The following is a 23,671-nucleotide window of genomic DNA, read 5'->3' on the forward strand; positions in this document are numbered from 1 at the left end:
GTGGTGTTTGCTTAGCACATGTAACGGAACTGTCTAATCCAGCGGTGATCAATTGATAAGATCGTGGAAAATTCTAAGCGATTAATTCGACGCGTGCCGTTTTCATGGCGGTTTTATGGGGGCCGCACCCTTTTGTGTCTGCCTTGCTCGAAAGCAGGGCTCCGAGGGGAATTTTCGAGGTTGATATTTCTTCCGGTAGGGGTTGGAGCAAAGTTCAGAAGTATCACGGTGAAAACCAGCAAAAAACCCAAAAATCCCAAAAATCCCAAAAATCCAGGAATTTGAGGAAGTGGAAATCCAGGAACCAGTCCGCTTTACCCAGCAAGAGCATATCTGACAAATGTTGATATACTTCTATTTACTTATTTTTTTATTTACTATTTAATACAATTACTTCCGCGCCACCACAAGGTCAGGACATTCATGGCGTCAGACCAACAGAACCTCGAGCATCACTGATGTCTCAAATTTCTGGATTTCTAAAGGGTTACGAGTGGATGAGGGCCAACGTTGAGAGGGACGGAGGGAGAAGCGGGTCGTCACTGTGACCCTACTTGGTAACTACTCCCAGCTCCTTCCATCTTGTAGAGACCCTAACCTCAAAAATTCCCCCGATCACTGCCTTCAACGTCAAGTCGATCGATACCCACAATCTCTATATGAGCAATTGTATAGAATGAACCTAGTTAGGACAAAGAACGCACCTGATCATACACATTCAGCTGGATACAATCGATTATTGATTTTGGATCACTGGTATCCTTCACTGATAGCGACACACCATGTTGCCAGTTTGGATGTTTTCCGGATACGGATGGCGTTACCTTGACGTTGTCCTGGAGAAAAATCGATTATTGATCGGCGCTTTGGGATTCTTATGAAATTTGACCTCAAGAAAGTGTAATTTCCTTTGGATATGTGTTAGAGCTCGGATAGTAGCACCAGAAACGTGGAACCTTACCTGGAAGCTGACCTCAACCACAGAATGCAGCTTGCCGTCTGCCCTTGTCGGCAGATTCGTCGCCGCCTGCACATTCACCACCAGATTCAAGGATGACGGCGAGAAATTCTGGATTGTACAGTTTACCAGGGTAAGAAAAAAACCACAGTTTTTTTTCTGGAACGAAACATACCTGTTGTCTTGTCTGTACGACTCTCATCGGTTTCAATTTTCTGGAAAGATCTGCTGGACCGCAAAGTGAGCCGATAGCGCCGAAAAGACCCGGTAAAGGCTCTTCGCGGACAATTTCTGAGTATAACAGCGTCGAAGCGTCCTGTTCCCTTTCCAGTAACCGGGTCCTGAAGAGAATTTCTTGCTTTACTGTTTCTTCTTGCCATTTTTGTGGATTCACCTCAGTTTTACAGCGTGCGCAACTCCTAACGCTCGCATTCCGTCTATGGCGGTGCGAAATGATGCTCGATGACGACGATCTTCACTACGGACACCGGAAATGACGTCCATGTCGGAAGCATCAATGGGGATCCTGGAAAATTCGGGGATTTCCCCATGGATCAGTAAAACTAGATATTTCAGCGTTGTGGTCAGTGTTTTGTCAACAATTGGGGGCTGGCTGAGGAGCAAACGACCCGCCGACGCTTTTTTCCTTAAGCTGTCAAGAGCCGACAAATACGAAACCATGCTCAAAGGGAATCACCTCCCAACCCTCATTACCTCCCCGTCTCATTGCGTTTCGCTGATCTCCGCTCCAACGCCTCCCATCTAGGATTCGACTCAAATTCCTCATCAGAGATCAATCGTACACCTGGCGGTATAAATGAGAATGGTGTATCTTCCTTGATCTGGAAAAAATCCGCTAGAAGATTGAAATCGATCAGCAGCAATCAATATTCGAACCTCTACTGCCGCTGCAGCAGCGCTCTCCCTCCGTCTGGCTCGAGTCTCACCAGAGTAATTAGCGTAGGCAAGGATATAACCGGTAACTGAGCTGAAATCAGAAGCAACAGTTAATTGAGTGAGCCTCAGGCTCCAACCATGAGCACCAGGAAACTGATGGAACGCACTTTTCAACGTTTTCGAAAGATAAACGCTGAGTCGGTGGGGAATTTTCAGTGGAAGTGTCGTCCGGAGGCAACAGGATGTTGATCTTAATTTGAAAAATTAAATTTTTAATTATTAATTGTTTTTTCTTTAATTTTAGTAAATAAGCATGTAAATGGACTAAAGGCATATAAATACCTTTGCAAGCGTTTTCTTAACTGTTCCAGTCTTCTCCACAATAGTGGCAGTGATCGTTTTTGGTTCGGAGACTATCTGCGAAAAAATCAATACGTACAGTCATTGATTTATAGATTAATTTCATCATTTACCTCCAAGTTATAGATTTGATCGAATCGATATTGAAAAGTATCCAGAGGTACGGTTTTCGACTTACAAACGAAGATGTCATTGAAATGTAGGATGACTTGGAGCGATTTCTTCTTAAGAGACTCTAAATCGATAATTGATCAAACGGAGCAAAAAAAACTTCGAAGATCTCTGAAAGGAAAAATTCGATGATTTTAATGTGTAACAATTTGTTTACAATCGTGGAAGGAGAGTTTGGAAATTCTTGTGGAAAAAAAACTATAATTAAAAAATTAAACGTAATTAAATTATAATTTTGCGATTAAAACTAAGTAGGGATGAGACTCGCGCTTAATTATCCTGAGTAAAAATTTCAGCACAACCCTCACCTATGCGGGTACGTTCCGCCTGCGGAAGAGCTGCGAATGGAGTGACTGGATTGTCCGTGGTGAGTTTTCCAAGGAGGGAACTGAAATTTCGGTTTGGATTTCGCGCCAAAATTTGCTTTTTTCCAAAAATTTTCCATACCCATAAATAGACAAACTATGAAGAAGATCAAATTCTTTTCAATGATAGAAAATTTTAAAAAATGGTCGCGACGATAGAAATACTACTTCCACTCTTAATTTTATCTGGTACTTCTGTTTTTTTTACGAAGAGAAAAAAATTTACGTGAAAAAAAATTTAAGAACTTTATAAACCATTCATAGAGTAGCATACTCTTTGTATTTCACTAAATTTCATAGGTTCTTATAATTTTCTTACACTACTGATTCCTTCCTACTTTCTTCTTTCTTTCTTTCTTTTCTTTTTCCTCTTTTCTTTCTTCCTCGGATTTCTCCGTAACTGCCACCGAAATAAAGTCTTTCAAAACTATGAATTTTTCCGAACACCTCGGATAAATGAAGTTCTGTGCCTGGGTATCCAATGTACCGTAATCTCCGAATCCCTGACGTACCCGCTCTCGTCTTCCTCATACACCGAGTACTTCAACGCCGACACGTTGTATCCCTGTCGATCACGGCAACTCTCTAGTCTACTGTATTCTCTTTGCAGTTCTTCCGCAGCTATTCGTATATCTCGATACAGTACATCGACATGTTCTCGTAGAGCGGACGGGTTTTCACTTGAAAATCAATACATTATTGTTATGAATCAATATTTATTGATTCAGATCAGAGATCGGTGATAATATTCTTACCCAGTAGGCAGATTCTCTATGTTCACTAGTGTGTCCGTCATCTCATTGATACGTTGGAGTTGTTGCTCGTAAAGTGTGCGCAGATTCAGTGCAATCTTATCCTGCAAAATCAATATATCGATCGATGCCGGACATTATTCAGCGGGACGACGACGACGCCAATAAAAGCAGAATCTTTTTTCATACGGTTTTTTACTTCATACTTGGTTTATACTTCCTTGTTTTTCAGGAAAAAAACTCTGTTTCTCTGGTCTCTAACCTCATCTCCACTCAATGGATGTTGTTCAATGCATATTGTACCCAAAAAGACGTCCAATTGAACGTATTCGCCTCCGCGAATCTCGTCCACAAAAACTTCCCATGGCTCCGCCTTCACATAGTTGTACGAGATTTCCTCTCTTTGGATGGTCTAAAAGATTAATGGATTTCTATATGGATTTGATGTGAACGGTGGAAAGAAGAAAGGCGTACAATTTTCAAACGATTTTTCTGGAAAAACTCTAATTTACAGCAGCTTATGGAAGAAAAGAATGGACGCGATTTATCTATTAGTTTTTTTTTTTTTTGAAAAAAAGGCATATCACAGGCTTACCTTCAGAGGTTTCACAAAATTCGATTCATCAACAGAACGAAGTTTACCGTTGGCGAAAAATGCCGACGAAAGACGTTGTTCCATCGCTGATGACGTCATCGCACTGCAATTATAGATTTCTCTATGGATCTACCGGCTCCCATCGACAAATCGCCACGATACGCTTCATTTTTTCTCACTGGGCCTTTCTTTTCTATCGCTTGATTTTATTTGTTTTTTTCCTTTTATTTATTGATCGCAAGTACCTGCTGGCTTCTAAATCTTGAGGGCGAGAATCGTAGTACGTCAGCTGACCCTGTTGGTCTTCATCCACCATTTCCGCTCTACGATAGCTCAATACTGGTCCGAGAACTTTCGGCTCCGGCTAAATTCATTTCTGGATCGTCAGCGATCATCGATTAACTATGAATGAATTTCCATTCACCTCTTTTTCATACTCGTCCACGAAAAATGCTTGCTGAACATCATCAGGTGGATTCAGTGAGGCTTGTTCCTGTAGAAATCGTGCTCCAATCTGAACGGATGGTCGATGACAAAATTCAAAATTAGAATGGGACAAAATTCTCATGTGATCCCAAGGAATTATCTTTTTTACGCCTACAAAAATTGTACTGTAGTTTACCTTCAACGATTGTTCGATTTGTTCGTCAACAGATTGCAGTTCGCCCTGTGTTGGTCCTTCCTGGAATGGACCGACCGTATTCTACAGCCTGTTTTTCTAAAATCGCTGAATCTACCTCTTGGTGAATAGTTAATCGTCGTTGAAGTCGTTTAGCCAACTGTACGGATCCTCGTTTTCGTTCCACAGTTTGTTCAGCCTGGAAACAAAGGAAGTGAAGGGTGCAGACGGTGAGAGACGGGGAAAACCCTGCGTCTCTGACCCATACCTGTTTTCGAAGTTTCGATCGCATCGATGCTTTCAATTCGGCCGATGTTGATGTACGTTTCGACGATTGAGACAAGGTGGGACTGGAAAACACTGGCAATTATTTTCGAGCCTTCAATTTACGTCCTGGATGTGAAGGGGAGCAAATCTCGCGGATATTTCCCCTACGATTTTCAGCGTTGCAATTAAGAGGACGCAGTCCATAATTTTTGCATTCGCGGAATGTATCCTGGTCACGAGATCAGTGTCACCAACTCCTTTTGGAGGCTGATGCGTTCGCATCCAACCTCGCCAGTCGAAAAATATCCGCAAAATCCTGGCGTCTCCATTTAACTCGCTCCTAACTCTATTCTTATATCACTGCTTCAGTAGTTTATTTCATTATTATATTATTTTAGAAATATTAATATATTTTGGTCTTATATCGATATATTATTAGTATTAATTATTATCATTATTAGTAGTGTTATTTTACTACTTCAAAGTGCTTGTTTCCTAATATCTGCATGTAACTGGCATTATTCAAAATTTTTGGATTCTCGGAAAACAGTAGTGTTTTTTGGGAAAACTAACAATAACTTGAATGAAGATTTGGGCTTCACCTTTTCAAAAGTAATGAAAAAAGGGAGAAAGGATGAGAAAATGAGGAAAAAAAACGAGTAATGTTTCCCGAAGCATTGTTGTAAGGAGAAAGGAAAGAACATTTCTCGAAATGTCATTGCACCGAGACCAAATAATAACATGAGTGGAAAAAGAATATGCCGATGGCTTCATTTCTTTCGTATTTATACTCCCGAAGGCAAATGTATTGAATACGGGCACAGAATAACTAAATAGGCTAAAAAAATTGAATAAACTAAATAGTTTTCTATGTTCGAAAGGTGCGGCATAGTTATGGAAGTATCAGAGGTACCACCTGATGAGACTCTCACCTCTTCACTCGGCCCTCGATCGAGGAACATTCGTCCACATCCGCTGCTGAAGTCAGTTCTAAGGGAGTAGCAGGTGACTAGAACACATTTTTTAGCTGTCTTTTTGTTGTTCCTCATCACTCTCTTCCTGTTTTTTTCTTTTCTTCCTCTCTCTTCTCTTTCTTTCTTTCTCTCTTTTGCTTATATGCATCTGTGTATAAAATATATTCACCGATATCGGAGCCACCGATGAATGATCCTCGGTGAGTCGATCGTGTACATCCTCCAGAACCTTCCCAGCCTGTAAACATGGAATACGAAGAGTGAAGAGGAGAAAAGCACGCCTCAGCAGCCCAGACCTCATCAGAATCCTCTCCTATAGATGGATTTAACTAAATTACCTTCATTTTAAACCTAAGCAGATGATCCTTGATCGATTCCCTTCTATGCACCTTCTTCTCTGGTTTTTCTTCTCTCGTTTCCGTTTCCATCGGCTCAAGTGGGGAAGACGGAGATGGCTGCAAGGTCAAAATATCGTAATCCCAATCCACGCCGGGTCCACAACGAATTAAGGCTTCATTTTCGAGAAAAAATGCACTAAAAGATAGACAACGCTTTGAAAATAATTCCAGGAAACTGTTCCTAGAAGGGGAGGTTGAAATAAATGCTTCCCTCATTTGGAAAAAATGAAGAATATGGAAGATGTGGAGGTATTAGAGGAACTGAAACTTTTCCTACCTCTCCACTCTAAATTACTGGATAGTTGTAAAAGAACTTACTTTTGATGTGACAAAAACCTCATCATCAGGAGATGGTGCCACCTCACTTAAAGGACGTGAGAAAAAAGTCTGAACATGGGAAAATGAGAAGAGGTATGAAAGAAAAAATGTAAAGAAGACTGGGAGGATGTTAATACTTTGGAGGATCCAGGCCTTCCCTCTGGCGATTTCACAGCTGGGGGTGATTTGATTTCCATGGATGGTTCAAGATTTTCCGTCCATGAAGATGACATACGTCTTCCTGAAAGTTTTTGATTAAACTTTAAAAAAAAAATTGTAAACAGCTCATAGTAACGAAATTTCCCGAGGACTCACTAGGAGGTTGAAGTGGAGGTAGCTGCCGTCTTGGTTTAGACGGCACCAGAAGTTCTTCTTCCATATCACTCATGTTTCTCGATCAATATATTTTCTATCGGAGCTGGAAAAAGCAACAAAATTTTCAGCTGTTTACAAAAAAAGCTATTTTTCTCGCATAAAATCTCCATTAATACATATTTCAGCGAGAAATAAAGAAAATAACACGACAAATTACTAGTAAATCCTGAATAGATGTTTATAGGATAATTTTCCTGGCCATTAACAACGAAAAAGATTAGCAGACAGACTCAAAGGTTATTTACCTCACGAAGTGTCCCGTAGCTATGGCAACGCATGTGCAGTGCAGGTCGTCCATGTCAAACGTTTACAAGAATTAAAAGGTTATTATAATTATTTGTAAACAAAGAACAACATCGAGCAATAAACAAGAGGGGTATATTAGGAATGGAAGGGGTTTTTTTTTTGGAAAATTTGGAGGAAGTTTGTAAACGAAAAGAAACATCAAGCAATAAACAAGAGGAGTATATTAGGAACGGAATGATATTTTTTTTTGGAAATTTTGGTTTTTCTTCTTCGAATTTTTTGACGGGAAAAAGTTTTTAGAAATTTCCGAATATCTGTGGCACAAAAAAAAATCTTTACAAAGGTATCAAAAAATATTCAATGAAAAATATAAAGAATACAAAAATATAAGCTATAAGTTTAACATTTAAGCAATTTTGGTGATAGAACACAAATTAGCCGAAAGTCCATCTTTTAAAGAAATTTCTAGAACCAAAACAGCATTCGAACAGTGTCCGGAGGCTATCTTCATGATCTCTTAACGATCACGTGGGAAATCCACAAGAAATTCGAGCGAGATCCCGCCATTTTTTGTGTGGTGTGGATCAGATCCCTTTTGAAAACGTTTAGGATGTTATTTGAACAAAATTGTAATTATTGTATTGTTGTGTCCTTGTTGGAAATCAATTTACTTAATGGCCCTGCCTAATTTCCTTTGTTTTATTTTTTTTTATTCAATTCAATTCCAATTCGTATCTAGAATCCACATTTTCCTACTTAGTTTTATTGTTTCCATTCATTCTACAAAAGACAGTCGTTTTTTCTCTCAGATCCTCCCTTTCTGGATTTCTCAGCACTTTTACATCATCTCTCCTCTTCAATACCATCAGTGTTGTTGTAGAGCGGGACGGAAGCTCCGCCTCTGGCATTTTTCTTTTTTTCCTAAGGTCCTCTATTGTTCTGGAATTCCATGAGAGCTGTTTCACTTATTTTCGATTTCTTGGGCGTTTGGAGTGAAGGAGGGAATGAGGAGGAGAGGGAGGAGGTCGATTATTTAAGTGCACAGCGCTCCGATAAGATTTTCAGCTACGAAGTGTGGGACCTTGGCACCGTAAGGCTTCCCAAAGGGTTATTGTATCATTGTGTTCTTGTTATAAATCAAATTCGTTAATTGTTAACTTACTTTGATTTATTTCATTTTTTAAAATTATTTTATTACAAATGAAATTTTTTTTAACTGTTAATGGTGGTGACCACAAAGTACCTAAGCAAAAAAATGACCAATAAGGTGTGTGCAGAAGCCACGCCCACTTCAACTATGGAAAACCCTTCGGTTACTGGAGATATCTACGTATTTGGAAGCTTTTCAAACGCGATGGTTACAGTAACGTGATTTTCACTCATGGATGGGCCTTGGAGTTCAAGGAACTCGTCAATTTTGTCTCATCTAATCGACCACACCCATATTAACGTATCATTTCACTCCACAGTATTCTGCCAGCTCCTTTACCATCTAATTTATTCTTTTTTCTTTTTTTCTTTCTAACAATTCTTTCTCCTTCATCTTCATTGCATTATATTATAGTTTATTATTTCGTTATCGCAGATCTGCTTATTCCTTCGTTTATACTTTGTTCTTACTTTTTATTTTATGAAAGTAATCTAAGAGTAATGAAGTCGTAATTGTAATGTGGATAAACGTTAGAGATTTGCATATAAGCTTCTACAAAGCTTCTTCATTTATTTTAATATCTATCACTATTAATTTATTTTATTTATTTACATTTATTTTTTTAAAATTTATCCAACGCTTAATTAGTTATTCCGAGTCCGTACTCAATATATTTGTCTTCGGGAGAATAAAAACGAAAAAAAGTGAAACCGTCGGCAAATTCATTTTCCACTCAGTGCAATGACATTTCGCTGCGGGACCTAGCCGTGTGCCTTGGGAACATTTGCGCGCTAAAACGAGTGGACGCTCATTTCCACCGTGTAATACACTAGCACTAGCAAATCTTTATTGGATAAAGCATTTTATCCAGGCAAGGCACATTTTTTCCCCGCTATAGCTTTATTATTATTATTTTAATATGCTTATTTCCTTATTATTTACTTGTACTTCACTTATATTATACTACTTTATTTTTTTACGCTCTCTATTCAACTCGAATAATTTTCCTGGATATGAATGAGCTTGGGTAAGCCCTTAAGCCTCATATGGCAATTATTCAGGAAAACAGACTGCGAATTTCTCACTGAAATTCCCTCCAGCGCTCATTTTGATTAGGATGGAAGTCAACACGCGTGCATAGAATTCCAATGAAGCTCGGGAAAAAACCGTAACGAGTCCTCAAATTTGTTTAAAGAAACGTATGCTGACATTTGTGTCGTTTGTCAATTCTCTTCTATGGCTCTCTGCATTTTCTGAGTATTAAAAGAAATTGGAGGACATTTTTTTTGGCAAAATTTTTAATACTATACCCACTTTTATACAGCCATAGCTATTTATTCGTACAGTATTAATTTCGGTACAGAGTAATTTCCGAATTTCACCTCGAATCCAAAACTTATTGTATCGCCCGTAATAGTGACGTAATAGGAGAATTATGGTTGAAATACAGACGTAAATCCGAAACAAAAATGTCGCGAAAAAAAAACGTCGTTTCGATTATTTGTATTTATTAAAATGTTGTCTCTATTATTTGGATTTAAATATTGATATTTTTTCAAAATATTCTTTCTGAAAAGGTGAAACACCTAAGCAACTTCCGATCTCATCGTTTTTCCTCCTTAGTAACATGTGTTGTTCCACATAGAAACCGACTAGAATTTGTTCTCGGTTTCTGAAGACATTTATGGGAAACTTCCACTTCTTTGACATTCACATCGACCCCAATCATCATTAAGGATATATAAATTACTCAGAAAAAATAATTCTCGAGAAAGCAAATTTTTCCGTCCTTTCCCAGACGCTACATATTACTGTGCTAAAACTAGAAGAATATATAGTAAGTTCAAAACGACTTGATCATCGGTGCAAGTGAGTCGGCGGCTGTGTTCGAAGCGGCGCCGTGGAGCGCAGCGGCTGGGATCTGCGTGGGACCCCAGCTAGCATCACTCGGACTGTAGTGATGAATGGTGTTAGCAAGTCCCCCCCGCCCCGTCTTCCTTCCTCGACCGCGCCGCCTCCGCAACTTCACGGAGGCTCAGGCCGTTTTGATTTGACTGCATATGATCCGCGGCACACTACTCTGCTGACGGCTACGTATAATACACGTAACGTTTAGACTTAAAGTAGGGTCAAAACGACATGAAGCACGTACGCAATCGCGTACTCGGCTTCTCTCGAGGCGCCTGAGTGGAGCGTGGTGAAACTATTGTTGCCACCACCCATCGCTGCAGTTTGCGATGACCCCACCTGAGTTCCAATTGCTGCCTCCATAGCGCTTTTTCGCCAGCGTACGCAAATGCACCATACTTCATGGCGTTTTGACTCGACTCTATATGTAGATGACGGACTTCCAAGGAATATACATTGTCATTATTGTACGTGACGAGTGGCATTTGCCGCAATTACACTAAATCGCCAACTCGTCCACAAATGCACGTACGTGACCATCTTGGGGACTAGCTGCATGTCGCCTGAGATTCGCACAACCAGTATAAATTGTCCCTCAGGCCAAAAAAAAATCGCGACCATGAGATCGTGCGACTGACCCAGGTGTTTCGAGCAAGTACGCAAATGCACCGCAACTACACTCGTGATTCATGTCGTTTTGACCATACTATAGTATCGATTGAAAGTTACCGATTTTAGTGCTTTTATCGAGCATCGAAGTTTTCGCCTCAACTATACCGTTATCTAACGAAGAACTCACGCTTGATGTGATCTGAAGCGAAGAGCTCAAGAAATAAGCTTAGGCTCGCTTTTCAACGTACGCGTTAACGGCTCAGATAGACATTTAGGAGACGAACACGGCTTCTTCGTCGAGATACGCTTCATTCCTTTCCTAGATAATATATAGAGTATTTCTGGAACCCGATAATGTCGTGTTTTTCACCTAATTTTCACAAGAATTAGCTTATTGTTGCTGCAGAATGCAAGAGCAGCAAAATTAGCGTCGCTTTACGTGAACCTTCTAAGAACATCCACATATTAAGCATGATACGCTGTTTCCAGGGGAACCGACTTGTACTTATGTCAAATTATCTTCTACATCAGAGAGCCATTATTCATTTGTATCTCCAATCTACTCGTCCAAGCGGAATAATGACAATTTTTTTCTGTGCGTGTGAACTTCGGCGGCATCGCTACATACTGCAGCCACCTGTGTCAGTCGCACGATCTCATGGTCGCGATTTTTTCTTGGGTCTGAGGGGCACTTTATACTGGTTGTCCGAATTTCAGCTAGCTACATGCAGCTGGTTCCCAAGAGAGTCACGTACGTGGATTTGTGGACGAGTTTGCGATTTAGTGTAACTACGGCAAATGCCATTTGTCACATTTTGTCATATATTCTTTGGAAGTGGATTTTTTTCCTTGGAAGTTCCTTGGAATCTTCTACCTATATAGTCGAGTCAAAACGGCATGAAGCATTGTGCATTTGCGTACGAAAAAACGCTGTTGAGGGGTCCCAGCGGTGGGGACCGTGGTGGGACCTTCGCAAACTGCAGCGGTGGGTGGTGCCAGCAAGGGTTCCACTACGCTCCACCGTAGCGCCTCGAGAGAAGCCGCGTACGCAATTGCGTACGTGCTTCATGTCGTTTTGACCCTACTTTAGTAATGACACTGTATTTTGGAAGCCCGCCATTCTCTACATAAATTCAGTTTCCATTCGTTGACCTTATGAGATCATCTGGTATCGTTCGCTTCTTCCGGATCATCTGGTTGAGAGCGTAAGTCCTGATTGCATTGTGTCGTTGTTATTGTTTACTTACAGAAGTGGGGTTTTATGATGAGTTGTGGAGTCGTGGAGATATTCCATGTCGACTACCAGGAAGCAGGGAAAAGCGGTGTTGTTTGTGTACGTGAGTGCGCCAGCTAGCTGCTATTTCTGTATTGGATTATACTTCAACAGAGGAGTGTGCGAGTTCCTGGACGTACACAATGTTGTCCAAATTTTCTCTTTCATTAGTGTTATTCTCGCACAGGGTTGGCCTTTTTCAATGTAAAGTCCGAGTTTTCCAAAAGGATCTGTTTTGATGGTTGAAAAACCAATACTACAATACTACAACCTAAGGTCACAGATAATTTCCAATGCTTGAAATTTTCTAATGCTTGGAATCCACATTTTTTCCCTTCCGTTTCTCTTCTTTGTTAGTATTAAGACCTTTCTTCGGACTGAGTTGATTTTTGGTTGCAACCGCTAGCTCCAGCGGCGCACTTCGAGCGCGTCCGCTCACGCAATTCTACCATTAGAACGTTTTGACTTGACTATATTAGTTCTGGTCCAGGGGACCGTGACGCCCACGCACGCTGCAGGTACCGCATTTATCTGACTGACAACCACACTCCCTTCACGGTAGGCTTTCTCAAAGTGGAGACCTAAACCTCTTTGAGGACGAGTGGGTGCATTTACATTATCGTGTTGCTCTGGGCTAGTGCCTAGTGCTAAAAAGTTAGAATGTCGACTGAAAATGAAAACATGTTTCTCGGCCAATAATCCTTCCAGGAGAAATCGTATTTTTTTTTTAATTTCAATTATGCCATCTTCTGTGTTTGATATGTTGTTTGATACTAATTAGACGTTGTTTAATATTAATGTTTGATGTTAATTAAGAGCACAAATAAGAACTCTAGTCTGACATATACATTGTTTCTGTCGCTTGCGTCAAAGTTGATGGATACCGTGTCGCTGGTGACTACAAAAGTTCCATATTCTTTGTCATTCACTATTCAAATGTTGAATGTAATTTCCTTGGGTTTTACAAAAGAAACGGCATGTTTAATCAGTTCTAATCATTCCATTATTACAGTGTATAATTATTTTGCAATGGTATTCGTTGAAATAGCAGGGCAGCACGTAGTAGAACGATCTCGTACGGTCATGAACACATTAATTCTGAAGCTTCGGTCATGAATAGGTCGTAACGACGTAATTTGTCAGCCCATTTCATCAAAACATCCGTTTTATGAGCACCTGCTGCTGCTTTGCTTCGAAAAAGTGTGAGTTTTTCTTAGCACTTGTAGAAATGTGTTGTAAGAGTCATTCAAGATGCTTCTGCTGTTTTTTCTAGAATAGTTTATTGGACCATTCTCGTCGTTTTTTTTCACCAAGCACATTCTTCTCTCTATCCCATTCTTTTCAGTTTTACATTTCTTCAACGAAAACCGTGACTGTTCGCGAAAACCCGGATGCAATAACTTTGCTCCAGTAATTAGCGCTAAATTTTATTTGTATCGGTCGCATCGTAATGACTATCAACAAGAAAAAAGTGGGGAAACAGAAAAACAAATTTAAAAAATAATAAAATAGATAGAATGGATAAAATAAGCAAATCAAAATAAATAATAATAGTACAACAATACGAATTCAAAAGTAAAATAATAAACAAGTATAATAAAAAATGGGTTAAAAAATAGAATAAAAGCCAGGCAGAAATTATACTTTTACACTGGAATTTTCTGTTAACAAAAATGAAATATTTTTTCACTCTAAACCGTCCACATAGTATCAAGCTAGTTGCGCCAAAAAGAAAATCACACAGACGTGAGTATGTGTGATTGTAGGTATAGGTTCACGCAGACCGCTGGGGAGAAATTAGAGAAGAAAAAAAGAGAAGAAAAGTGAAAGACATTGAAGAATGTGCAGTTAAACACCTACTAACGAAAAGCTGGATAATGGTCCTGGTTCTCATTCAGAGTAATGGATACTAAGCCAACACCTCGTCGATTGGTAATAGGTTTTTTTTTTATTGGATCATAAATTCGCTGACATACAGCTATTGGCGATTGCTTGGAACAGCGACAAATTACCTCACACATTCGAATCGTGTGCGATTTGGGTGCGATATCCTCTGCGGTCCTCAGGTACGTTATGTTTCGGTCATATTTCTTCGCTTACTTCACAGCACACCCTAACAAACTTCGATTATCCATGGATATCAGCTGATGCTTGTTGTTCAGTGTAAACAACTGCGAAGAAATAACAAACTACACCAGGAAATATCAACCACCATCTGCTGATCCATAGCGTTGTGCATGTGTTCGTGAAAATGTTCGCGTTCCTTTTTCTTCGAGTTTTTTTTTCTTTCAAATTGTTTTATTTTTGATTTTCTTTCTATATTTTTCGTCCTCGAGTCGCGAAGATTTCGAATAGTTAGGTTTTTTGGCGTTCTTCAAATAGGTAATATTCGATTGATCGAGTGATTTGATTCAAAACTTGGTCTTCTTGAGGCGATTGTGTCCACGTATCGTATATATCTTGAATTGTTCAACATATTGAAAATTTTCGAGTTTTTAAATGGTCGACGCATGGGATGCGTCTGGTCCGGATGTATTCGGAGTGCAAAGCCCAGTCCCAACGGCTCTGCTTTGTAATTGATTCATTTCTCATCTGATTGGGTTCATTCCTGCTGTTCCTAATAGTTCTGAGGTCCCATGAAGAAACCAAATGATCGTCTGGGAAAGATTGTGTTTTAGTCGTAGAATAGTGCGACTAGAACAAAATTCCACTAAATTCTATTCAATTGGACTAACCTAAGTTCTAGCAGGGAGTGTTTAACGAACTACAAACCTGTGTTGTCGTCATCACGATAGAAATTACAAGAACATCTGGAAGAAAATCCTGCCTCTATGTGACAGATGTGAACATCACTTTTATTGCTTCACTAGCAGTACTCATCCATCGTTACAAATGATCGTCTGGGAAAGTTTCCCTCGCTTCGCTTGTCGCCCTCTCTCTCTCTCCTTCTTACTTTCATTTCCATCTTATCATCCGTTAATTTCCTTCTCTGTACTTATGTCGTCTTGGTTCTCGCTTTTTTTTTCTTTTGTGCTCCTTTTTCCTTCTTTCCACATTTCTTTCTCCGACCTTTTTATTCATTATCCAACCCAACAAATTTCCTTCTGTTAGCCTATTACCAGTTCCTGAGACATTCTATCTCCTGCCAGTCCCCAGTTCTATCCAAATGGTTCGGTTCTTCTGCAGAATTGCGTGTAGTGCGTTCGTGGTGGTTGAACAGGGGAACTGAAGAAAGATGTTTGAATAGAATACGTTTCACCTTCTTCTTCATCTTTGATCTCTCTTCCTGTTTCTTTTCTTTTTCTTTCGTTATAACTCCGCGGCTAACATCGCTTTTCACTGATGAAAGTTTATTGAACAGTTCATTTTTCTTTATATCCTCCACATATCTGTTTTTTTTTCTATATCTATATTTTTATTTTTTTTCTATATCGCCGAAAACGTGAAGTATTTCCTACCAAGTATTGTTCCAGCAATATGTACAATTTGTAGTATTAGCTTTTGTGACTGGGGAGAATTTGTAAAAGTCCGGAAAAAGGAGCGATTTCGACAAGGACCAAGAAAAACCTCGTTTAGCAAACTTTCTTCACTACCAGTCTGTGAGTTATCTCAATTATGTCACAGGGAACTAGCCTGAGATCTGCTCACCCACAATATTACTTTGAAAAAAAAAGAGAACGAAGAAAAATGATGGATCTAAATCCACGAAATCCAGTCGGATTTCTTAATTTCGTTCCCACCAAGGTGATTCGTGTCGGCGCGGGACGAATTACGGGCGACATTTTTGCAAGCCACAAAATCTGCTGTTTGCGTTCGTAGTGTTGTCGTGTATTATCGTCGGATAATTCCAGTTTGCAGTTAGTGATTAAATTTCGCAGGGATTTTAATTTCTATTTCACGGTTACATTTTGTTAAAGTAAGATCCTCTGAATTTGTCTCATATTTCTCCTCTTGCAAATATGTTCCATTTTGCAATTTAAGGTGATATTGACCGTTTACTCATTCATTATTCAATGGAATTGGTTATGATGCACGCGATACCCAGCCAATTATGGACTACTATTTTTACCCAAAGATGCTAATTAGCATCATATCTGTTTCTTTTGACACCATTATCGTGTTGTGACTCCGTTGCTATATTCCTGTTTCTGCTTTCATTTAAAAAAATGCTCCTTTTTTTCTGCAGGCGGCGATGTCGAGTGGGAAACGACGAAATCCGTTAGGACTTAGTCTTCCCCCAACCGTGAACGAAAATGAAAAGGAGGATGGCACGAAGGAAGTTCGTCTTATCTCACATTTTCTTTCATACCTGAGAACCAATAAACTAATACTTCACATAAATTACATTCTTTCACGGAAGGTTAAGTATCGGTACACTTACACCTTTGCATTTTGAGCATTTCATTCATCTATTAAAAAATCGTGACTACTTTGAAATCTGCTATTGAAACCACTTAGTATATATGAAAGAAAACAATTTTCTGGAAATAGAGAAATAGAAATGTTGTGTCGTTTCAAATTTTGAGAGGATATGTTGCCATTTCAAAAGCATCCGTTCCACACATCGAAATCAAACTCATCTGTGCATTTTTTAAAGGAGGAAATCACTGTTCAAGTGAGCCTCGACGAACAACTGAAACGCTTGGGACTCACCGAACCTCAAAAACAACGTATGAGCGAATGGATTCAAGTGAAGGAAGGCATAAAGGTAGTGAATTTTGCATTTCTTGGGCGCGTAAATGATCAGGGAACGGATAGATTTCTTCCTCCCACTGCAATAAAATACAAACAGTAGACTCGAAAATACTCTTTGTAGCAGAGAGATAAATTAAAGTTTGGATTCTTGCGTGGCGCTTACTTGTTCTAAGAAGGAGCACTAGTTTTTTCTTCGTTCTGCAATTCCTCATGCTGTTGAGTATGTGTTCCATATTCTATATTATATGTATAGCAGTATGAGCTAACGATGCTTGTTTCTTTTTTTAAATTTAAACCTTTATGAAATGATGATGAATTGAGGTGATGTTTCAATGGGTTCTCTTCCTAAAGACGTCAGTACCACATTTGGAGAGTTTTCAAACCCGGTTTTAAACTTACATATACTCCCTCGTTACCGTAAAAATTTAGAAACATAGTTCGAAGCACGAGTTTTTGTCCTCTTTCCCCCACCAACAATTAGCGCAGAATTATGTACTAACGTGAAATGTCACGAACGTCATCATACGTACTGAGAAAGGTCCCACGTCAGGTCTCGTAATTTCTTAGCCACTATTTAGGCGGGCATTTGCTTTTGTGTTTCCGATTTCTTAAGAATGGATGTTACCAAAGGATGTTGAAGTAAACGTGTTGTGAAAATAGACATGGGATGGAGTATATGGGGGTGAAATGCAACATAGTAGCGCTCCCGGCCATAAAATGGTTCACAAGATTTCGTTTACTTCTTCACAAATTCGCTTGGAGTTACTATGTGGTACTACTGCTTCGTGGTGTACCGATTCGACGCCATGGGACCCGTCCCACCCCATTCCATCGCTCTGGCGCCGGCGCACCAATTCGATCTCGTGGGATCCGGCTAAGTACTTTCTGGAATTTCGTTATACATACAAACACACTTGAACAGAATAAGCTCTTTATCAAATACCATGATATTTTGTTAATAACACTGTACTACGAAGTCGAGATCAATAACCGCTGCGAATTACTTGATGAAGCCATGGAAACATAGATACTGCTTGTGACAATATTCTTATTTGACTTGTACCCTCATTGTTTTCAGGAACAGGAGCTATCTGAGGATATGCTGGAAAATTTGGGAGAATTGGGACATGGCAACGGAGGCGTCGTACACAAGGTAATTCCTGATCTTTAGAAAATGAGAACCCGATTTTTCGCACTGGAATTTAAATCGTTCTTTTAAGCTTTTTTTTTTGAATTCTCCAGGTTTATTAGAACAGAGAATTATCCAGTCATCGTTCTATAGTTATTGTATAGTGAGAAAAAAAATCTTACACTCTTCTCGCGACATTACGTAAATCTCATATCGTAAACTTTATTGGTTCCTGATGTTTGTTCAGGTCGTACACAAGAAAAATGGCGTTACGATGGCAAGAAAACTGGTGCACTTGGAGGTGAAGCCATCCGTGCGACAACAAATTATTAAGGGTAAGGCTCGTTCAGCGGTTGACGTGCACATTATCCTTCGATGTTGCGATCGTTTGAGATTGTTCCATTAATTCAACAATGCGGTAGTCCAAAGAATGTGTAGTTTTGACGATTTCTGTACTTTTTTCCCAATTATCTTCCGTTACTCTACCTCGAAGTTTCAAAATGTTTGAGATACTTGCTTTTATCTTTTGCGTAGTATCTTTTATAAGCTTCTTCAATATGCTCTCAGAACTTAGGTAATTCCGGACGTAAATGGGTATGAAAACTAGAAAACAGCAGAAAATTGAAAAAAAAACTGATTTTCATTTTTGAGAGAATATAAAGAGCTTGCTTGCATGCACTTATGAATTTGCCTTGTGTTTCTCCAACATTTTGATTTTCTAGATTGCTTTTTTATGTGTTCATTTGGAAGAGGAACTGGTTGGAAAATAGTTAAATTTAGATGATTAGGCTAATTGCCTCAAGAGAAAGTGATCTGAAAACAGTTAAATTTGGGTAGTTAAGCTAATTGGCTTAATTAAGTTAACTGGTTGTTTAGTTAATTGCCTCCTTTTGTCTGCTAGTTCATGCACTTCACCTGTGACCTTTATACATTCACTGAGTTTCTTTTTCTTCTGAAAACTATTTTTTTTTGCTTCCCTTGTCTTTCTCTAGGAGACGTCTTTTTGAGAGCTTTTTGTTTTGTAAGAATAGTTACATTTAACTACGAAGAGAGACAGTGTTAGTGCGTTCTGGATCAAAAGCCGGAGCAGTGATAGGGAAAGCAATATTTGGAAGTTAGACTTTGTGGTTTGTATTTACTTGTTGGGTCTTTTTTTTTAACTCATTTGACTCTATATTAATTTCTGGAACAGTTTTCGAACCAAAAAGTTATACTTAACTCCACAATATTTTTCATGACTTCTTCTCATGACAGTAGTGTTCATTTGCTTTGGTATGAAATATCCTACTATTTTTCCTAGTATGAAAATCCCGAGGTATGCGCATATCAGGTTTTCTGTTTGTGTTTGATCCTCTTCTTATTAATATTTCCCTTCTCGTTTACCTAGCAATATTCGCCACTGTCTTTTTTGCTGCTTTTCTCTGTTTATTTAACCTTTTCTTCACAGAGCTCGCGGTTCTACATAAGTGCAATAGTCCGTACATAGTGGGATTCTATGGTGCCTTTATCGATAACAATGACATTTCAATTTGTATGGAGTACATGGATGGACTATCGCTTGATATTGTCATGAAAAAGGTTTTTCTACTTTTGCTAGCAGTATATAAGCTTAGGTCCTCTTAGTGTACTATAGAGAGTGACGTTTGACTTTCTTCAGGTTGGACGTATCCCGGAGAAATTCGTCGGGAAAATATCTGTAGCAGTAGTGCGAGGATTAGCGTACTTGAAGGACGAGATCAAAATCTTACACAGAGGTGAGCCCATGTCGTTTTTATGAGCTACACTTATTTCTTTCTGTTTACAAAGGGGAAGTGGATGCCAGTGTTGATGTCTTGAAGGGAGTTTTGGGCACTATATCATTTAAATTTAAAAATTTTAACTTTTTTAATTACATTACATCACTCATTTGAAGCGGTTTGACTTTCCCTCTGAAAAAGTTCGGAATAATGCTACTGTGTCTGGTAGGAACTGGTAACTCGCCGTTCCTTCGCGCTCTACATTTTTTTTCAAGTAGTTAGTCATTATATGAAAACAGAGCAACATTGTGCAATAGAAAACTTTGCCATTACTTGTGTCGTTTCTGCAATTTTGGTGTCTTTTTCCACGCTACGGAATTTTGACTTTGAAATTTCTCGTTTTCCTATGTATTACGCTTGTCGAGCCTTTCACAATATTTCTGTTCTGCAAATCTAAAAGGCATTTCTTTGAATCTTTTCGAAATCTTTTGTAATGCTTGCCTATGGATAACAGAGTCTGGGCTTCTTTGAAACTGAAACAAAAACACCGCAAAAGACGTTTGAAAACCTATTTTTTGGCAAAATAAACATTTCTCTTATTTGCTTTTTCTCATAAAATTACTCTGATATCTTGATTTGAGCATATTTTGGGAACGGGTGTACCTTTTTGTTGCTTTTCATTCTTGATGGTTTTTTCCAGATGTTAAGCCTTCTAACATGCTTGTAAATAGTAACGGCGAGATCAAACTTTGCGACTTCGGAGTTTCGGGTATGCTCATAGATAGTATGGCAAATTCTTTCGTTGGGACAAGGTCGTACATGGCGGTATGTTTGCCTCCTCCATAGCTATTTTTAGAATCCCACGGAATTTTCTTCTTTTTCATTTTATTTTGTTTTATTTCATTTCAGCCGGAAAGGTTGACTGGCTCCCACTACTCGATTCAGTCCGATATTTGGTCATTTGGCTTGTCGTTAGTCGAGCTTCTCATAGGTCGATATCCAGTCCCGTCGCCATCCAAGCATGAATATTCAGTGATGTTTGGTATTCCGGAGTCACAAGTGCAGCTAGCGGATGGGCGTTCGGATGTGAGAGTTTCGAATAAACTAATAACGAGTGTCAATTATATTGAGATGAAAGAAACTTTGAAAAGTCTGTTTTCTTCTTCCTTTTTTTTTGAAGTAGGACTTGTAGGTCCCACCGTATCAAGCTTCAAACAATCCGGCTGCGATGGCGATTTTCGAAATGCTCGACTATATTGTGAATGAACCTCCACCGACTCTGCCTAAGGGAGTATTTAGGTATGTTTTTTTCCTCACTCTTACTCTTCGATGTTTTACGAAACATTTGCAAAGAAGCAGTTGATCCCTCTTATACATTCTATTTCTATATGAAGCGTTTGTTAAAACTCAAGTTCTTTCAATCTTCGTAGTACAAGCACAGGCACCGCCGCTTGTGTTGCTCGACAGCATTCTTAGATTATATGAAGCCTTATTTTCTTGTTTATTTCTTCGCTTCAAGGCGTAAACTTATTCATGCTTCAATTTATTTTGCCGTATAAATAATACTTAGAAAGTCTACAAGTTTCCTCACTGATCATTTTTTGAACTTCGTGCAAAGTTAAAAATGAAATTCTGAATTATAGGTTTAATTAGAGGAGACTAAATATAGTATGCTATTTTCTAAAGTAGTCTTTTGTAGAATTCTACCTTATTGTTTTCTCGAATGGAAAAACCCGTGATCGCTGCAGATACACGTTACAGTAATTATTCTCTGAGCTTCTATGGTAGTAAAATATCGTTTTCTTTTGCTGAAATACATGCACCATTTTAAATGCTTTCGTTCGCTAAAATATAGAAATTACCGTTAAAGTAATTCCTGGAAAGTGGCACTAGTTGTTAGTGTGCATGTTTTCCACAAAATTAGTTTTGTGTGTTAGAAAAATTTCAAATGGTAGTTGCAGGCGTTCTACGGATTTTTTTCTAAATCTATTCTTTTTCAGTGAGGAAGCAGTAAATTTTGTCTCGAAATGTTTGAAGAAACTTCCCGGGGAGCGTGCGAATCTCAAGTCGCTGTCATCTGATCCATTCTTCATCCGCTACGCAGACGTGGATGATAGCGGAGAATTTGCAAATTTCGTCACCGAGACGATATCGATCCAGCCAGTGCAGTAAAGCGTCTCGAAGGCTTCTAGAGTATTTCAGAAAGTGTTCTGTACGTGGTATTCAGTAAGTGTCCCTCGACGTTACGTCTTAGGCGACTGGTGATAAGAATAAAATCACTGCTGTCGATGAATGACTTCTCCTTTGACATTATCGATTAGTTTCTTCGTTCTCGATGAGATCTACCGTGGAGTGATACCGTAGAGGTGTTATGTATTTGTGGTTGTGTTTACTTTAAGTCATCCTAACACTTTTGAGATTTTTTACAATCGAATCCTGTAAGGTAATGATTCTGAAGTACTTTAGAACTTTGTTTTTACCTTTAGATTCTCTAAGTTATTTCTAGTTGGTACTGAACAAAGTGAACAAGTTTTTCTGTCAAAGTAAGACTCAGAATTAAGACGTACAACTAAATTAATTTAAAGAATATTTTTGCTGTAGATATTGATGTTGCATTCTTGAGAACTTCATTCTGTGAAATTTATATCTAAAATCCGTGTAAATATGTTTCCCTATGGCTCTGATCGTAAGAAAGCGTAGCTGGAAATAATTCCTAGTCGCTAGGGCTTGACTGGTGCTGTTCAAAATATTATTAGATTAGCAATGTCGTTCGCTAGTCACCCATAGTCAGTGCGCTAGTTGTACAACAGTTGTCTTCTCGTTCATAGTTGTTTGTAAAAGTCGCCTCGGAGTGGTTTGTGTTCGGCTAGTAGCCGAGGTTCATAATTCATCCTTACAAGAATGACGGCGATATCATCATTTATGAAAGCATCACGTGAGTATAGAACTTGAATAATCACTGGGAATCTATAAGCTTCAAAGGGAAATCATCACGCTATCTTTTTGAGACGTTCAGGTTATGTAGCAAGCAGTCAAGTCCTATTAGATACAGTGTTGAGAACTTTGTTAGATCCATCTTTATTTACGATTTTTATCACTTCTCCTTTTTTGTCTCCGTTGCGTTGGTTGTAGTCCGTCCTGCAATAGCATAAGATCTTTTACATTTTATATAAATTGTATTTGTTGATTTTTTTCCATGTTACATACTAGTATAAATTAAAGTTTTCCATCGAAAATTCATGATGAATAACGGACCATGTGGTTTTTTTCACCGCTGGATATTTAAATGATGTTACAGATTACACTAGATGTGTAGATGACTTTTAAATCCACTGTACTTTTTTTTGTAATATTCATGTGGGATCAGTGAAGTAGCCTTATTTATGTATAACTTTGAATATGCTTATTGATTTGCAATCATTGAGAAAAATGTAGCTATTAAAGGCATCATATATCACGAAAGTGATGGTGTTGTGATCCTTTTGCAAATAGGTCGCACTGAGGCTATAGTTTACGATTATGAGTGTGCTCACGCTCAATTCCAGCCAGTAATCCTGAGAAAGGCATAAGAAATAGTCTTGATTGCATCGTTCCTCCCTTTGGTGCGATTAAGGCTGTGTCTCATCCCTTGCGAAGAGCAATTCCGTCTTCGCCGTCATCCAACATCCGCAACCCAACTAATTCAGCTCAAACAAGCAGCAGAAGCTCCCACATCTGCACAATCGCAGCTGCGTTACGGGTTGGAACTGTTCTGCCACCTGTAATGTGTTGCATCGTTGCGGACTCTGGTGCAACCAAGACTTTTTTCACTCGCCTTTTTCAAGATTAATAGAAGGAATTGTGTGTAAACATGCTCATACTTGTAAACTATGC

The 23,671-nt window shown here is 39.0% G+C and overlaps 2 protein-coding genes across 3 annotated transcripts; one reads left to right on the forward strand and one right to left on the reverse strand.

The window, feature by feature from the left end:
- Nucleotides 1-550: 550 nt before the first annotated feature.
- On the reverse strand, nt 551-7,053 carry RB195_004139 (uncharacterized protein; the record flags this gene model as incomplete). Its single annotated transcript, XM_064179565.1, has 26 exons — nt 551-655; nt 705-836; nt 962-1,069; nt 1,134-1,299; nt 1,353-1,484; nt 1,673-1,800; nt 1,856-1,946; nt 2,023-2,105; nt 2,198-2,272; nt 2,329-2,450; nt 2,695-2,774; nt 3,264-3,431; nt 3,507-3,607; nt 3,766-3,915; nt 4,099-4,201; nt 4,344-4,462; nt 4,523-4,612; nt 4,721-4,780; nt 4,836-4,916; nt 4,986-5,067; nt 5,917-5,993; nt 6,128-6,196; nt 6,297-6,413; nt 6,675-6,743; nt 6,812-6,915; nt 6,990-7,053. 26 exons carry the CDS (start codon nt 7,051-7,053, stop codon nt 551-553), a joined length of 2,676 nt encoding a protein of 891 aa, XP_064033133.1.
- A 2,405-nt stretch (nt 7,054-9,458) lies between these two features.
- On the forward strand, nt 9,459-21,970 carry RB195_004140 (uncharacterized protein; the record flags this gene model as incomplete). 2 transcript variants are annotated; one of them, XM_064179587.1, is made up of 12 exons in its annotated part: nt 9,459-9,472; nt 14,217-14,304; nt 16,425-16,517; nt 16,836-16,946; nt 18,012-18,086; nt 18,310-18,397; nt 19,510-19,640; nt 19,720-19,816; nt 20,499-20,623; nt 20,708-20,884; nt 20,991-21,097; nt 21,799-21,970. In XM_064179587.1, 12 exons carry the CDS (start codon nt 9,459-9,461, stop codon nt 21,968-21,970), a joined length of 1,278 nt encoding a protein of 425 aa, XP_064033134.1. The 2 variants fall into 2 exon arrangements, with proteins under 2 accessions (XP_064033134.1, XP_064033135.1); XM_064179586.1 differs by lacking the exons at nt 9,459-9,472; nt 14,217-14,304 and having other exon boundaries at nt 16,431-16,517.
- Nucleotides 21,971-23,671: the final 1,701 nt, after the last annotated feature.

This window comes from Necator americanus, chromosome I (assembly GCF_031761385.1).
Source record: "Necator americanus strain Aroian chromosome I, whole genome shotgun sequence".
In the NCBI taxonomy this organism is placed as follows: domain Eukaryota; kingdom Metazoa; phylum Nematoda; class Chromadorea; order Rhabditida; family Ancylostomatidae; genus Necator; species Necator americanus.